The 18,884-nt window shown below is 33.3% G+C and overlaps 1 protein-coding gene across 1 annotated transcript; it reads left to right on the top strand.

The window, feature by feature from the left end:
• The first annotated feature begins 5,977 nt into the window (after positions 1–5,977).
• Positions 5,978–18,254, top strand: LOC147401659 (CBS / octicosapeptide/Phox/Bemp1 (PB1) domains-containing protein). The gene is made up of 14 exons (XM_086443024.1): positions 5,978–6,320; positions 6,415–6,583; positions 6,661–6,793; positions 8,440–8,610; positions 9,190–9,268; positions 9,387–9,500; positions 9,631–9,697; positions 13,637–13,742; positions 13,828–13,886; positions 15,140–15,249; positions 16,064–16,194; positions 16,304–16,386; positions 16,503–16,592; positions 17,727–18,254. The coding sequence occupies exons 1-14, from the start codon at positions 6,175–6,177 to the stop codon at positions 17,904–17,906; spliced, it is 1,638 nt and encodes a 545-aa protein (XP_086299150.1). The 5' UTR covers positions 5,978–6,174; the 3' UTR covers positions 17,907–18,254.
• Positions 18,255–18,884: the final 630 nt, after the last annotated feature.

Here is an 18,884-nt window from a genome sequence, read left to right as displayed (position 1 = left end):
TAATAAATAATCATCCATTAAGATCTAGTTGAGGAATCCTTGGAATTCGTGTTAGATTTGGGGGATGTGGCAAATGATCATATAAATGAAATTATAGTAAAAAAAAAATATAAAAGTTTCATTAATTTTTTTTCTTAACGTGAATATCCAAACCCTTCGGATGAGACTAATCCATGCACACATACCCCCCCCCCTAAAAAAAAAAAATCTTACATGCAATTGGTTGGGTCGAGGGTCAACCAAGCACTAGAGGGTAGTCCTAAGAAATTCAATGCTTCATTAGGTTTCAAACACTTGACCTACACTTCCAAGTTTCATTACAAATGATGTAATAAAATAAATGTAAAATATATATATTTTCATTTTTTTAAGAATGTCAACATTACATTTAAACAAATTTTCAATCTCATTGTAGAATAATGTGACCCATATTGTAGTAGTTGTATTAACAATATTCAAGCACAACACATATCTAATAATGTCAAAGTACTTAAATAAATAATTTTAATAATAAGAAAAAAAAATATGTTTAAATATTTATAAGAACTTATCTACTAATGATAACAACTCTTATTTTATCACATGTAGCATTGTTTTATGTACCTTCATTGTGAATTTTGCATGTAATATACTAGGGATCTCACTGTTAATTTATTATCATTGTTTTGATCTTAACTTGAAATAAATGCTGAAATACAATAAGTATACATATTGTAGACACCCCAATTTGCATAGGTCCACCTTGATAAGGCACATAAAAATTAGTATTTTATCGAATTTTCAATCAAGGGCATAGTAATTCAATTCTTTAATTTTATCACTTTTTGTTACAATAAAATAAACCCAAGGCTTTTAGTTTGTTTATGGGTTTGCAAATGAGTCCTATACTCATTACTTTAATCCATATCCCCTATGTCATATCTAATTTACTTCTATACCTCACAAAATTTCTAAACTAATCCAACTTCTAAAAAGCCTCAACCTAGCCTAACCCTAGTCAAGGCCCTTATCAATAAACCAACCTAACATAATCCTAAGCCCATGTAATATAAGCTAAATCACAAAATAATCTTAAGTCCATTCTTAATCAAGCATCTGCTCAAGTCTAAAACCACACCCATGTCCATAACCTTAATCAATCAAGGTCCACCAAAGATAAGAAAAATCTATGATCATCGAGGGGGATACTTGTCATCATCACAACCCTCATATCCAAATCAATCCATACCTCAACCCACACCACTTGTTATCATCAACCCCCATCATTTTCTCCAAACCTTCATTACAAATCATATCCGCACCCATTATCCTTAATCTCTTCACCTAACCCACCAAAAAATTATGCATGACTATCATTTTGGGATACATGTCACAATACCCTTCACCTTCCCAAAATCAAAATACTTACCTCCTTTACATATTCTATCTCCCCCTTTCACTTTTCTTTTTATTTTGATTTTGGAGGTTTACCTCTCTTAAAATCTAAGTTCTTGTGGTCTAGTCACCAATGAGTCCTTTTTTTAATAAGAGTGACTCCCATGATTTAGTCCTGAAATAAAATCCCTCAAAGATTGATGGTATAAGTTTTATTTTCATGAACTTTCTCTCTTAAATTTAAAAAAGAAAAAAAAAATGACAAATGCATAAGTTACCTCCTAAAATGGAGAAAATAAGGTGCTTAACACATTTCTTATTTTCTAAATGGATATCTTACATAGATCTTAGATAGGCTAGTGTCAAATTCATATGAGAATTACTACAAAATCAATCTTAAAAAAAAATCAATTCAGGTGTGCATTCACATCCTAATTTAAAAAACAACGGTAGCGACTCCAAATCCAAGTAGAGATTGGATTTTCAACGAAAAGTTCATGCCTACACATATCATTTTTTATAATAAAATCTAAAATTACACAATAATGAAATAGATATTTATACAATTTATACATATATTTTCAATATCTTTCAGGCTAAAAGTGAAGAATACTAAAATTAACATAAGAATAATTCATAAAAAGAAAAAAAAATTTATGCTTTAAACGCTAAACTCATACACAAGCCAATGGAGTTATATTGTTTATGTCAAGTAACTTCACAAAATTTAACGTAGAAAATAATGTCAATGACACATGAAATGACCAAAATGCATGGCCAATATTGTTGTGCGTATATTTTATATCTAATATGGTGGTTTGAAATTTATTACCAATAGTTATGCATAAAATCAATATTCTTTTCTTGCCTTGGGATTATATTACAAATGTTAACAATTCAGCCAAGGCCAACTCGATACAAATTAAGGACTAAGGCAAAAACTCTAAATGAGGCAATTTTTTATATGTAATATATTAATATAAATTTACTATCTATATAATAAAAACAATAGAGATTTTCTAATTTTCTTTTTGATAAAATTATTCTTTTAATTTATTAGAATGTTAAGAGATTCCACTAAAACTTATTTATGCCCTAATGTCTTATAAAAGTTTAATTAAAGTATAATTTATCAATAACATTGTGACATACATGGATCTTGGGGGTGTTTATGATTGTTAACCGATTACCAAATCTCGAAATTCAATCAGTTGATTTGGTTTAATTTCCTTGGTAAATAATTGGCAAGTGATTACCCTAATATCCAAATTCTCATTAAAATGATATAATATAATTATGTAAACCCCAACACTCCTTAAAATTTAAAAAGAAATGACTAATTAATATAAGACATATTCAAAAAAAAAAATGAAGAATACTACAAATGAAAAAAAGATTTCTATCAAGCCAATAAAAATATAAGAAGCACATTTGCTTGTAATAAAAAAAATGATAAATTCTCAAATAATTACAAAAGTTTTTGGTATTTTCGAAATGTTGCTAATGCAGACAAAATCATCTGGGATTTGATAACATTTTTTAACATTACGTGATAGTTGTGTCAACACATGTAAAACTTTCGCTATTTTTAAAATTTCGATAATTATTTGGGAATTTACTCATAACAAATCAAAATTTTAACCTAAAAACACTGATGATAAACTAACATAAATCTAGAATAAAATTAATTTGATGATAAAAAAATAAGCTAACAACTAAATAAAATAGTTTAATAATGTGAGGTTTAATTGAAGATAAATAGATTAAAAAATGGTACTGAAAACATGAAGTTATTTTTTGTTCATCCAAATATTAAATTACCTATATAAGAATACCATCTTTGTTTCTCGATACTCCAAACCAAAACCAATCCCTAGGGCCATTTGATAACCATTCTTGTAATGGATTACTAGATTGAAAATCGATTATCAACTTTATAATTAAGGATTAGATGCCATAATGACGTTAGGTGAACTCTTATGTAATCAATTATTTTAAAAAGATAATCTAAAAAATCAATTATTTTATAAACAAGTGAAACTTATTTATATAATGAGAAATAGTTTTTCATTGGAGTTGGACACATAATCACTCTCTCTCTAACTTTGCTCTAGTTCAAAGGAATAACAACCTCTTCTTTATAACACTTGGTTCCTATTCAATGGTGGAATGATACCTCTCCTCATCTTCCTTTCTTCTCTCCTCCATCCCTTCTTTATTACTCCCCATATACCTCTCTCTCTCTCTCTCACACACCGACCGTGCGCGCATACATATACAAAAAATGAAATCCTATAAGGAGGTACAAACAAAAAATAATAATACAAGGAGGCCCTTCTCCACGAAGCAATCTATTGCAACCCTAATTTTCTATATCTTTGTCAAGAATAAGGTAAATATGTGAAGATGATGTAGAGATGTCGAGTTATGAATTTTGGGGAAATTAGAACAAGACAAGGGTTTATAAATTATTGTTTTCCTTTGATTTTGTTGAGATGGTGTTTGGGAAATTTCTACAATAAATTTCATAAATCAGATAGTTTCAATCAGAGTTCTAAATTAATTCATAAATTCTATTTTGATATTGAATTAAAATTATACCTAGATGTGATTGTGGATTCTACTTATGGTTCATAGCATAAGATTTCTTTTTTTCTTGATCGATTCTCTTTGTTTAATGGCATTAAGAGAGTTGTTGCAAGACCTCAACTAGTATTGTTGAAGCCTTTTCAAATTGAAACAAAGTTTAGACTTGGCTAAACTGGAAGTATGATTTTAGAAAGATGGATCCAATGTTGAAGACGAGTGGGTCTAGTAATATTTTCCAAAAAGAAGTATTTTTGACATAAATAATTTTGGATAATAGAATCAGTTCTAACAGAATGATTACCAAACGACCCCTCAAATTAACTCTTTTAATTGTTTATATATATATATATATATATGAGTAGCGTTCAATGGCCAACAGTTTGGCAAACATTTTGGCAAACACATTTTTCAAAACATGGGTTAGAGGTCTTGGAATGGGCTGATTTTTGGTGAGGATGATCTCTATGGTGAGGAGATCATCATCACCAAAAATCAGCCCATTCCAAAACTTCTAACCTCATCAAAAATGGTTTACAAAAAATGGACGGTTCACGATTTTTCAACTTGTAAAATGGGGCTAGAAGTTTTGGAATGAGCTGATTTTTGGTGAGGATGATCTCCTCACCGTAGAGATCATCCTCACCAAAAATCAGCCCATTCCAAGACCTCTAACCCATGTTTTGAAAAAGTGTTTGCCAAAATGTTTGCCAAACTGTTGGCCACGGATAGGGACCCTATATATATATATATATATATATATAGAGAGAGAGAGAGAGAGGAGAGAGAGAGAGAGAGATTTGTTAAGATTTTTATTTGTAAGTTTTAATTAACATACAAGGGGAAGGGGCCTTTAATGAATTTTTTTAATATAAAAAACAATAAGTTACCACTTTCGGAATTAAAACATTTTGATTAAAGTGGAAAAACTTTTTCCTTTTTCTATAAAATAGTAAATACTTTTCTCGTTTAATTTCAATAAATTGGTTAATAAAAATTCCGCTTCATATAAAAATAAGTTCTTTCCCCACTTTAATAAAAATGTTTTAATTTAAAAAATAGTAATACAACATTTTTCATAATTAAATTAATAATCTACTCTTCTAAAAATATTCAATTTTCAAGGCATATGTTGGTAAAAATTTGGAGCCTTCTTTCAACATGGGGCCTTAGGTAAGTCTCATTGGCCTTATACTTCAGCCGGTCTGAATTCAGCACCAATGGACTTTACGTTGAAGTAATTTATATTACTTAATGCACCCTATAAGAGGGTTTCTTTCTAAATCAACTCTAATTTTTCATGATAACTGAGATTGACTATTCAAATTATCAAGATCCAAAATTTAAATCATTAAAATCAATGTGTTTCAAATATTGAGATTTCCATTTACAAATGTGGTATTTTTTAACATGATTTATTGAGATCAACATGCAAAATTGTTTAGTTCGTCCTAATAGAGCGTAAATGATCTTGAGTTTGCCCTTTTATAGTGGAGGGGGGTAAAGAAATATTTTACTAACTGAGATTTGGGGTACATAGCTGGATTGGTGGTTAAGGTACCTAACTGGATTGTTAAGATACCATCCCTAAACTTAAGATATATTTAAAAATTTATCCCTCTGACAGGGTTTATTAAATAATTTTGTCAGAACTTTACTAATATCAAGTTACCCTTCAAAAAGCCATCTCTGTAACGTAACATACATACAATAACGTAAAAATATATTGCCCAATACCGAGTTTGAGTGGTTGCAAAGGTACCTAGCTGGATTGTTTAGATACCGGGCCTAAACTTAGTACATATTTAGAAATATATCCTTCTAAAATAGGGCTTATTAAATAATTTTTTCAGAAGTTTATTAATATCAAGTTACCCCTCAAAAAGCCACCTCTATAACGAAACATACGTACAATAACGTAAATATATACTTCCGTTATAACGGTAGCGCTTGTCAACGATTAAGACGTTATGACGGAGCCATAAAATCCGGAGTTCCGTTTAATTAGAAGTAATTTGAAATCTCATCTAGTAACGGGTGGGAAAGAATTCTCTCAAGCTCCTCTCCTCTCTGTTACGGCGCACAGAGAGAGGGAGAGTTACTGTAACTGTAATCATCTAGGGTTTCCAGGAAGCTTAACGAATTCATACCATCCTTGTTCAATCCTCCAATCGAAAACCCTAATTTCTCCTCTCTTTTCTTCCCCAATAGAAGATGAGCACCCAAACAGCTCCTCCACTAAGAAGAAACCATTTGAATCCAAGACGCGTTCCTTCAACAGCGAAGAAATCGGTTCCTGTAGAGAATGGCAACAGCAATGGAAATGGAAACCCTACAAAACCTTCTTCGCCTCGCCAATCGTAAATTCATCTCTCCTTGCTCTGTTTCATTTGATTTCTTCGAGATTTTTATTAAATTACTGTTATTTGATTTGTTTGATCTTTTAAAAATTAGGTCTGTTGGTGGAGAGAGGACGGTGAAGAAGCTGAGATTGTCGAAAGCCCTTACGATTCCCGAGGGAACGACGGTATCTGATGCTTGTAGAAGGATGGCAGCTCGGAGAGTTGATGCTGTTCTACTCACTGATGCCAATGCGTTACTGTCCGGAATAGTTACTGACAAGGTTTTGTGGATGTTTTAGGGTTTTGTGTAGATTCATTCTTACCATTTTTTCAATAATTTTTGTATGTTTGGATTCAGGACGTTTCAACTAGAGTTATTGCTGAGGGTTTGAGGCCGGAACAGACGATAGTTTCAAAAATTATGACAAGGAATCCGATTTTTGTCACTTCGGATTCATTAGCGATTGAGGCACTGCAAAAAATGGTCCAGGGTTGGTTTTTGACTCTCAATTTTTCATCTTCTTTGCTTGTTTATCAGATTTTAATGAAATAATACTTATTTATTACTATTTGATGATTACATGTAGAGCAGTATGTCATATGAAGAAACAGCTTAGTGGAGTGCTTTTAAATCTGAAGTAGTACTTTGGGTATTATTTTTTTTCTTATATAGCATGTGTAAGATCTGAGAATAGGAAAAAGAAAAATAAAAAAGATGGAAAAGCGGCATAAAGGTTAATTAATTGCGAGGAAAAGCTTATTTAGACAAAGGAGCCATGGAGTATTGGACCTTTAGACCTACTAGCTTTGAAAGTAGCTCGATTGAGATTTTATTCAAAATCTTTTCCTAGTATTTTGTTTGACTCAATTGTTCCTCCTTTTCGATTTTCATTTATTAGATAGTGAGATATTGTAAATGTGGAGAAGTCCATGTCTTGGAGTTCTCTTAACTTCGTAATGCTAAGGTTGCCAAATTGGAACCCGATCCTATATATTTGCTGATTCAAATTTCTAAGCGGGAGTTTTGGGGGAGTTTGAATGGACTCTAGAACTTGGCTAGCAGTTGTTTCAAATAAGAATTTTGATGGATAGAACTAAGGGATGAGAGTTTAATTGGTTTGATAGGGGAATGATATGGAATAGGGGGTTTGGGAAAAGTAGGTTTTGATGGGAATTTTAAGTTACTAAACAGGCTAATGTAATATGATTTGAGATGATTTTAAATCAAAAGAAAACCAAGAGAAGAAAAGAGAATAGTGCAAAAGATACCAGATAGATTCACTTAACTCTGAGGAAGACCTAGGACTAGAGTCAACACCAATTTAGCTATTCTGTGGACAGATTCAGCACCACCCCAAGCAAGAAATCACTCTTCAGTCCTCACTTAGCAGCCAAAATTTGTTTCAGAACACAGGAATTCTCCTCTCAAATTTAAGAGGCTGGGTTATTGGCTTTGTGGGTGGCACCTTGTTTCCTTTCTATTAGAGCATAAAATTAGTTGGACTTGACCCGAAAGCTCAGTGATCTGGAAATCGAATTTAGTAGGTTTGGTTCCTTGGAGTAGCCTTAGAAACTATCCAAAGACTTCTAGAGACTTAACTATAGATACTTGCTATGTGGGACTTTGAATTCCTCTAATGTAAGGCTCAATCCTCACCATACGTCCTTGATGGATTAGTATTTTCTGTGTCATTTAAGACCAACTGGGCGATTGTGTGATTTGCTAACCTGCCAAAATGTACACATTCAAATGCTTTAGCTGATAGGACTTTATGGTGGAATTTCATTTGTACTGCCCATACCAGCTATACACTTGTAAGACAACCTTTTGCGCAGATCTATTTCACTCTAAACTTGTCAAAATTATTGGCTAATATCTGGCGCTATTTAGATGCACTCTGTTTTTCTTTTTGTTGATTATGAACTTCATTTTGCTGACATTTTGAATGGAACTTTGTCCGCCCTACATCTTTTTAATTACATAGAAGTCAATACAGTTATTTTTATGGTTCAGCATTGATACCTCATTCATAATCCTTGATATTCTTTGTTGGTGACTATTGTTAATCATCTATGAGATAATATTGTGTCTAAAGCTTGATTTTGTATTCTCTTTCCTTTGGATTTTCTTTTCTAGGGAAATTCAGGCACCTCCCTGTTGTAGAAAATGGTGAAGTAATTGCTATATTGGATATTACAAAGTGCCTCTATGATGCTATATCTAGAATGGAGAAGGCTGCAGAACAGGGTAGTGCCATTGCAGCTGCTGTGGAAGGTGTGGAACGTCAATGGGGGAACAATTTCTCTGGTTAGTTGTTTATTTTTGTTTGTCCTGTTATGTGATGGTGGGTATGATAAGGGGTAGGGAGTGGTTGATGAATGTTTGTGCATATATCTAACATTTTTATATCCGTGGTATCTGATTACCTACATGTAGTTTATCCTTATTGATTGGATTGAAGTGTCTTGACACACTAATCCCACAAATCGGATATGCTGATGTGTTTGCACAGTTTATTTCATTATTCTGGGATGTTTTAATCAGATATGCTCCAGTCTTTTGTATTTGTTCATCAATAAGGGTATAGTTAACGAGTCTTTCTATGGTGATCGAAATATCCTGGTTTTTGTTAAAATTTGCATGTAGTAAGTTTAAAAGGTTATGTTTTGTAATCTATCAAAAAAACAAAAAAAGGTTATGTTTTGTAATGAAACTAATTGAAGCTGTATCCCGTGTATCTTGGTAGGCCTCCAAAGTTTGTCTGTTCATTTTTCCTCCTTTTGGTTGGTTTTGGATCACCATTATTTCACTATTTTTGAAATTTCAGGGAATACAAATTTATCGGTTCCAATCTTGTTTTTTTGTTGTTGTCTGTTTTTGTTGCAGCCCCATATGCTTTCATAGAAACTCTTAGGGAGCGGATGTTCAAGCCTGCATTGTCTACCATCATCGCTGAAAATACCAAGTACCGTTATTCCTATTTATGAATTGGTTATTGGCCTCCTCATTTCGAGTTCTTCTACTAAAATCTGCATTTTTAATTGCTTTCCTGTTAACCGGTTTTGTATTGTCTTCATTTGCAGGGTTGCAATGGTATCACCATCGGATCCTGTCTATGTTGCCACAAAAAAGATGCGAGAATTAAGAGTTAATTCAGTGATTATATCGACGGGAAACAAACCTCAGGGGATACTTACGTATTAGCCTTGTCCTCTACTACTGTTAATTTTTTTATATATAAGACATGCTTGTGGGAGATGCCTTTCAGTTAGTCATTCTTCCCTACTTTAAGGGTTACTAATGGTTGTTTTATTGCATATGCTGCAGTTCAAAGGACGTCCTTATGCGAGTTGTGGCTCAGAATCTTTCACCTGAGTTGACTCTGGTGGAAAAGGTTCTTACTTATAGATCTCTTTTTTGTTTAATTCTAGCTTATTTTTATTAAATCTGGGATATGTTAACCTGTCCAAGAAATTGATGGCATGGCTGTTTCCCAGATGCATCTTTAATTTTTAATTATCCATTTGGGTGCTTTTCATTTTTGTACTATTAGAAGAGAGTTTATATCATATTTGGAGTTTGTGAAGGTACTCTTTTGGAATGTTGATATATAGCTACTCTTCAAACTTCTGACATGCCTAATATTTCTGCATATTTTGTTCTTAGTTTTCAATATTTTCTTCTAATCTTCTTAAACAAACAAACGGTCCAGAGTCGTGGAACTTAAAATAAGATTTACAGATTTTGTGCTTCATTTGGGGCCGCAACATTTGACACCCAGTTTAGGCTTTTTTATTCTTATTACACAACCAAATAAAGGGCTTGGTCCCTCCCATTAATGCAAAACTACATCTTTGGTTAAACTGGGCTTCTCTTTTGGATGGATTGAGATACAGGTCATTTGGATTCCTTGATGAGCATTAAGTTTTAAATAGCTAAGCACGGCTTTGTGATGGCTAACTAACTGGTACATAGAAACAATGTCTTTTTCATATCATTTGATACGTATGCAAGAGTCAGAAACACTTAGAAGCATTGTATGCAAATTTGGCAAATTGATACGTGTTCATGCTAAGTTGCAAGTAATGTTTTTCCCATATGACTAAGACGTCTGAATTAAGGTGCATAAGAGGCTTCATCAATGAGATTTATGAAACTTTACTGAATCAATTGTCAAATGTGAAAAATTCACATCGGCCTTTGCAATAATGCCATATGCATTTCTTATGGTAGCAAAGATTAAGTTCAGATTATTCTTTCAATGACTTTAACTTTGTCCCGAATCTAGCATAAATGGTTTCTTCCGAGTCAAAGTGAGGATGATAAAGTCTGCTGGTTGATGGTTGAAGGTGTGTGGTATATGGAATGAAGCAATTGCCTTAAGATGGATTGACAAATTCATTAGGGCCTAGGGTTAAGCTATACATGTTCTAGATTGTCTATGTTTATATAGGTTACATCAAGTGGTGGTTATAATTCAAATATTCTATGATGCTAATTGTTTAAACACCCTTCCAGTGGATAGTGTTGCTGTAATGTGCACACACACACACACACAATTGACCAAGTCAACCATTGTTGACTAAGTCAAGTCAATGGTCAAGCTTTGGTCAACCAGTTTTGACTAAGTCAAACTGATCAAATTCTATATACTTAGAAGATTCTAATAGAGTTAGATATTTTGGTAAATATCTAGATATTTGTTTTTTTTTATTTTATATATGGGGTAAAGTTTTAATGTCTAACTTCTACATAAAAAACTTTGGGTATCTAAGTAAATCTTTTAACAAAATAAGTTTAAAATCCAGCCCATCATCCTTCTCATTAGAGAAATCTGAGATTTGTGTTTCATCTTCTTCCCATTCACTAAGAGAAAGGAAGGAAGGTAAGGTAAGGTAAGGAAGATACTGATTTGAAGTAGGCTCTTACATTTTTGTAATAGTTTAGGTTTTTCTTCAAGATCTTTTAAATTAAAGTAGTGAATTGATTGTCAAAATATACATATGTATTTCACTGGTTTTTTTTTAATGTCTTGTATATGTTTTAGTTGTTAAAAAGAATGCATAGTATTAGATATGTGTTACATATATTTAGAATTAGAAGTTGCTGATTTTTTTCATATGTATTACATATGTTTTTTTAATTTTTATTTATTAAAGCTTGTTGTTTTTCTGTACTCCACACGTGTTTTTCTACTACTTTATATGTGTTTTATATATATTTGGTACATACTAAAAAGAAAATTCAGCAACTATACAAGTGATTTTCACATACAACTTACATATTTTGTACATACTTTATATGTGCTTTAGTAGTTCTAAATACATTTATAGAGTGTGTTTTAATTTCTTTATAAACTTGTTGTTTTGTTTTTCTTTTATATATTTTACATATATTCTAATATTTCAAATACATGTATAGAATTTTATTTACAAATTTTAACTTGCTGATTTTTAAATGTTGTAATTTTCAAATTAAAAAGTTTGGTTAGAAAAATATTTTATTTAAAATAAAATATGAAAATGAGTTCTAAATTGATTGTCGTGTTTTTCAAATACCCACTTGGTGAGATGCTTCGACTAATTGTCGTTTAAGACACGAAGAGGGAAGATGCTTCAGCCATAGATTGTATAAGTCACGATAAGATAGATGCTTCGGTGTATGTCGTATAAGGCATGAAGGAGAAATGCTTCAGCTGATGGTCGTGTAAGACACGAAAAAAAGAAAAGGAAAACAGAGATGAGACTTTACATTTTAGAGTAGACTGGGTGTTTAAGACACACGTCTTACTTTCAATACATTTTGAAAAGAAAACAAGTACTTATATGTAGTATTTTAGTGATTTATTAAAGAGATTGAGAAAACCTATGAAAAATAATGTGTTGTGACATTTTCGGAATGATGCGTTATTTTAGGATAACAGTTGTGTTGTTTAAGTTATGTATTATGGGATGCTTAAGAACACAATATCACAACAGGAATCTGAGAATTTTCTTTCTATCTTTAATAAAGAGCAAGATGTAGATAGTTTTATAATTGATAGAGATTATCAAGGATCACATCCACGCTAGATTGACATAGATGAAGATGACTAGTTAATGATCATTAATAGTCTAGAGTAAAGAAAGAATGACCTACTTGATTTGACCTGTTTCTTAAGGCCTTTGTCAACAGTCAACCTGAGTCGGAAAACAGCTATCTAAATGTGGTAGAGGCTGGCCATAGAGTCAGGAATTAACGGTGGGTTCCACATTGGTGAAATATTGGAATAATCATATCTTGGTTGAAATGTTCACATCAGTCGTGACCTTCAACTCTCTATTATAGTACTTTATTATTTGATGTAATATTATGAACAATTGTTTTTTAGATTTTTAATTGTGTTTCAATTTCCTACTAGGTTTTATGATGTCGATGTTCAATTATTTTCAATTATGTGTTAAATATCAAACATTCATGATTTACGAATTCTTAGAATGTTTAAATTGTATGTAGGATGCTATTATTTGGAATTGTAAGATTTCCCTACTGGGGAATTTCGTTGTTACTCACCCCTACGACAACACAAATTTCAGGCACACCTAGTTTAGATGATCCTTCAAAGGAAGTTCAGGTCTAGGGCTACATAGATAATCAGTCCAAACTTTCGGGGGGGGGGATTGTGGGTATTATTATTGAGTTATTGAACTAGAGTTAGGTTTAATAGTCTTCCGATGTTGTTTTCTCTTGTATATGTGACACAGTATGTGTTGTTATTTTGATATGTAAATATGTCTAAGTGAGTCGAGGTTTGAGGATATTTCTGTGTTTTGTTGAACAATAATCAGGTATGAACTTTATCATGATACTTAAATATCATTTGTGTCTTATATATTATTATCATGTTATGGGTTAAATATCATGCTTCTGGATTCAACTTGGGAATCATGGGGCTTTAGGTTGAGTTTTTGGGGCATGACAGTTGCTCATCTTTCTTTGCTTGCTTGTGAATCTTACTGGTTGCTAGCTTATTGATATTATCATATTAATGAAACAAAAAGGTCATTTATATCTGCAACTATTTGATGATTTCTTGTGTTTTTGTCTCAATATGCTATGGTTTTATAGTAATTCACGTTTTTGCTATTTTTTTTAGAGATATCTGGTGGTGAGTCTATTGTCATACAGCTTCTCCATTTTGTTGTATGCACTGTTTTGTATGTACATTTATGTAAAACCAGATGCCGATTAGAATTCTTACCGGTGTTAAACATCACATATTTGCATCTCTTAACAATAACTCTATCAAAAAAACTATTTCTCTGCATGACCTTGTGTTGTGCTCTATTTGAAGGTAATGACGCCAAATCCTGAATGTGCAACATTAGAGACAACAATCCTTGATGCGTTGCATATAATGCATGATGGCAAGTTCTTACATCTTCCTGTCGTAGATAGAGGTAAGCATCAGTTTTTCCTATTGAGGACTTCTTTTCACGATTTTTTTTTGTCATAATCAAATACTTGATAACATTCATTTTGCAGATGGATGCATTGCTGCTTGTGTGGACGTTCTGCAGATAACTCATGCAGCTATTTCCATGGTATAGAATCATTAATTTTGCCATAGTGTTAATGTTGTAATTGTATCTGATTTAATTTCCGTGTATGATAGGCATTGAATACTTGCAGTTTATCTATCTGATGTGTTTTTCTTTAATTGCAATTCATGATTCTTTCTTTGAGGCTTCAATTATATCATAAATGTCCAAGTTCTTTAATAAGATTTACATAGGCTTCAATTATATCATAAATGTCCAAGTTCTTTAATAAGATTTACATAGGACTTTCCCTGTATTTTAGGTTGTCGTCAAATTCTAGTTTTATTTCCCCATATTGATAACAGTAACAGGGTATCAGAAGGGAATTCATTTAATTTGGCTGCACCATTCACCTGACATGCATGTACATTATGATTTTCCCTCAGGCAACTTTTTGTTAATGTACATTAACAGTATCATTGCAGTTCGGTTGTATTATGCTTCAAAATATTTTTAGTATTTGATGGTGTATCTTTCAATTCTTCTAATAATTTGAGTATTATTTGATTATAACTAATTTACTAGTATCATTGAGATGTCTACAAGTATGATTACAAGCTCGATGCTTTCTGCTGTCATTAACATGAGTAGGGCTGCAACCCTGGCAGGTTGGGCCGGGTTGGGGATCAACCCGCGCCCAACCCATACTTGACTAACAACCACCCATGGCCAAGCCCAACCCGACCTTGGGCATGAAACACACTCAAACCAAGTCCCAACCCAAGTTGGGTTGGCTCATTCCTCATTAATATTAGATAATTTAGTAATGATAATGACTTATATAATGGTAAGTGGTATATAAAAAAAATATAAAATTTACAATTATTTGCCCTAAAAGTATATTTCACAGTTCACATACGTAAAATTATAAGTAACTGTTAAGAAAAAGATGATGATTAACTAAAGTCTGAAATGTGAATTGTGAAAGAGAAAGAAACAAAGATATTTAAAATTAATTTTAAATTATAATCATATTTTGTTCAGGTTTGGGCAATTCAGGCAACCCGATGTCTAAGCCCAAACCCAACCCGGTTTTGTTTGGTAAATTTCTTTTTGCCCAAACCCGGGCCTGAACCCTAGCTAATTGTTCCCAAATTTGACCCTAGGTTGGGTTGAATCCCATCGGGTTCGGGTTTGGTCTGCCCAAGTTGCAGTCGCTTGAGTGTAGGGCATAGTCTTAGTTTTTTCATTGGGCTTAACAAAAAGGGCTAAAGAGATTCATTTTTGACTCGGAATTGCGTAATTTCTTCTTGAAGGTTGAGGGAAGCTCGGGAGCTGTCAATGACATGGCAAGCACAATGATGCAGAAGTTTTGGGATTCAGCACTTGCCCTGGAGCCACCAGATGATGAATATGACACCCACAGGTCTCATTTTTTGGTTTCTTCTTCAAGTTGTACAACAGCAACATAGCTTTTTTAGAGAGCTACTATTTGCACCCCAACTTTTACTTATTACTCCCCAATTAAAAATAAAGAAAATAAGTGAACAGTTGAGATGAGTAAAAGTTGGGGTGCGAATACAACCTCTCGTCTTTTTTTTTTTCTTTCTTTCTAGATTTCTATTTTTGGGTTTAGGGTTTTATACGAGCCTAGTCATAATTATAAACAACTACTGAAATTGTTTGAACCTATGTTACTTGATTCGTGGGTTCTCTCTGTTCGAATTTGGGTTCATGGTTCGCTACTTGAGAACGAACCCAGTTTGTAGGGGTAGACAGAGATGAGGGCATTTGAAGGTTGAAGTGATGAATAGGGTAAAAAAGATGAAGGTATTTTGTCATTTTTCATCAACATATAAATAAAGACCAAGGTCAAAGGGGCATTCTATCAATTTAAAATTTTAGGGGGGATATCTGCATAAATCAACATGTGGAGGGGGTGTGAAGAAATTAAGGCAAAATAACATTATTCGTTTGGTTTGCTAGTTCCGCGAACAGGTTCGAATCGAACCAATTCACAGTTCGGTGCTACTATAACGAATTGGGTAACCCCAGTTTGAACAAGTGTTATAATGTAAGATTATAATTTGAGCCAAACCTTTGTAATGTTTGAAGAGTGTATTTTGACCTTTAATTGGGGGGTGGTGAATAATTTAAGAAATTGGCATATAATAAGTAAAAGTTGGGGTGCCACTAGCAGCTCTCTTTCTTTGGCCACTAACATTGCTCAATATCCGCAGTGAACTGTCTGCATTGATGGCATCAGATGGTGCAGAACCGGGGAAATCTATGTATCCATCTCTTGGTCTTGGAAATGCATTTTCCTTTAAATTTGAGCACCAAAAGGGCCGTGTGCATCGATTCAATTGTGGTACGTACTCTAGGGCAATATCTACGTGAGAACCTGTGATCTGAAGGTCTCTGTACCTTTGTTTCTGCTAATTACATAGAATAGCAAGCTTTACTTGTTAGTGATTCAGGTACTGAGAGTTTGGATGAGCTTGTATCTGCTGTCATGCAGAGGATAGGGAGCAGTAGAGATCTAGATCGTCCTCAGCTTTTGGTGAGGGTTGAACTTTTTTATGTTACAGCACTGGTCGTCTCATCTTCGTTTGTGTCTTAACTATTTAAATCATTATATTTATTTTATTTTATTTTATTTTATTTTATTTTTTGTAGTATGAAGATGATGAAGGCGATAAAGTTATACTTGCAACTGATGGTGACCTTGTTGGAGCTGTTAGTCATGCCAGATCAGTGGGATTGAAGGTAGTAATGATTATTGCTTGTGAAGTTGTGTGGGAATTGTTACTGGCATCAGAAATTATTATCTTCCAAACTCTTTGCATTCGTCAATCATTGTTGATTTCCATTGCTACAAAGTTATATATGAAGTGTCTAAAATATGAGATCTTCTATGAACAGAAGTCGACTCTGTTTATAGACCTCAATATTCAAATCTGCATCTAGTATGGGGTTCTCTCTTAACTCTACCAGACCATCAAGTGCTTGGAGTTTAAAGTTATTACTCTAAATTGCGAGAGAGAAGGTTATACGAAAACTATTCAGACATGTTTCAGAAACACCAATTAGGGAAGGCTTAGGAATTTTGTTTCGATTGATGGATGTGACCTAAAAGTATTCATGATGTGCCCAAGCTCCAGTCCTGGCCATCATTGCCTAGTAAGGAATCTTAAATAAGTTGGAACTAAGCAGTTATTCTCTAAACTATGTCTTTTTCTATGGTTTCTACCATTGGTAATTGCTATAATTTTGAGTTCAAATGGAATCACTATTTTGAACTCTCTGTTTTACCACTAAATATCTTTTATAGTCTTAATATTAACTGCTTGATCAATAGTAATTTTTCCGATGGTCAAAGAATATATGGGCAAGACAGGAAATTATATGTTGGTTGGTTATAATCATTTGATTTGGATCTCTGGCTGTGCCCACCAAGGAGCAGCCTAACCTTTTCATGGCCTAGATTCAAGTACCATGTCTCATTTGCCTGATTTTTCATCACCATTCTTTGATCATCTAAAGATCAGTCTTCATTGGGTTGTTAGAACCATAGTAACCAAGTTCGGACTTAGCAATTATTCAGTAAGGGTCAGTTCAGATAAAAATTCGGGAAAGTTTTGGAAATTTTCCAGGAATATTTAGGGGTTTATAAATGTGAAATTTTGGGATTCTTCCCAAAAACCATCAACTTCAATCTCCCTAAAAACCATATCTTGAGGTTAAAGAGGGGAATTTGCCAAATTTTGTGACAGTAGTTAGAATCACTCCTGATTATTTCGGTAATCATATGACCACATGACATATTTAATATTAACATTCATGTAGATTGTGAACCAAATGCATGCATTGGTTTCCTTTTTAACATTTATGCCTTTTCAGGTCCTAAGGTTGCACCTTGACTATTCCGACTTAAGCAAGCAAGCAGCAGAACAGCCATCCTTGGATACACCTATTGTGCAGAAAACTGGGTGGGCGAATCTCCACACTGGGCTTTTGGCAGGTGCAGTTGTACTCACTGGCATGGGTGTTCTGGTTTACTTGAAGCGCTCCAAGTCGTGATTGTCAGTTGATTTTGAATGAAAAAATCATCAGAATCTCTCTGATTTCAAGTAGAATTTGATGTTGAAGGCTGCCTCGCCAATGCTACAAATTGCTACTCAGGTACTGTACCCTTTTGGACGAAATTCAAGAAAACTATCCCTCAATATAGTAGTCATGAGTGGTGGATCAGTGTTAATATGATATAATCATACAAGGAATGACATGGGAGGAGGATGGCAAGGATAAAAATGAACTTCTTGCATATTTTGGCTGAAGAATATATGTTTGGTGGTTTATACTAACTTTATTGTTGTAGTGTTGTCTCAAACACTTTCAGACTCAAACCAATTATGATAATTATTGATATGGTGTAGGAAGTGATGCAAAGAGTTTAGAAAACCGGATTGATTCCTGGATTGGGTTTGGGTTCAGCTGGTTTTTGTAATAAAACCAGATTGGCTCTAGTAGGCTTTGGATCTTTGGAAAAAAAAATGTAGGTCTTTACAGAAATATGTGGTTTAGCAGTTGAGCACATGGTTTCCGGACCTGGTATATGTAGGGCAGCAACTCAGGCAAGTTGGGGGATCAACCCGAATCCAATCCAAACTTAACAAATACCAACCTTCGCCCAACTTGACCTCAGGCATGAAATCTTGAACTGAGCCCAATTCAAGTCAGGTACCAATGTTTTCCGGATAAGGATTTTTATAAAAATAAGTAGGTATGTAATAGAACACAATTTGCAATTATTTGTCCTACGAATGTGTTCAAAGTCTATATACATGAAAGTAACGCTCTCTGTTTATTGTAACTTCTAATTGATTGCAAGTTACAAGAAGAACCTTTAATGTGGTAAGATGGTTTTTATTTATAAGCTTTTGAGTAAATTTGACATTATCATTAGATTCAAAATAATTGAAAAACATAGTTTAGTCTATAAGCATGCATCAATCACAGGTCAGATGAAAAAGTTATTAGATCCTCGATTTGTGTATC

Source organism: Akebia trifoliata, chromosome 5 (genome assembly GCF_017979445.1).
Source record: "Akebia trifoliata isolate Shusen 1 chromosome 5, ASM1797944v1, whole genome shotgun sequence".
Classification (NCBI taxonomy): Eukaryota; Viridiplantae; Streptophyta; class Magnoliopsida; order Ranunculales; family Lardizabalaceae; genus Akebia; species Akebia trifoliata.
Note: the sequence above shows the minus strand (reverse complement) of the source record. Positions and strands in the feature narration are given on the sequence as shown.

Coding starts and splice junctions, on each gene's coding strand:
- LOC147401659 (XM_086443024.1), top strand. CDS start 6,175: ATGAGCACCCAAACAGCTCCTCCACTAAGAAGAAACCATTTGAATCCA. Junction 6,794..8,439: donor ACTGCAAAAAATGGTCCAGG/GTTGGTTTTTGA, acceptor TTTCTTTTCTAG/GGAAATTCAGGCACCTCCCT. Junction 16,195..16,303: donor TGTGCATCGATTCAATTGTG/GTACGTACTCTA, acceptor TTAGTGATTCAG/GTACTGAGAGTTTGGATGAG.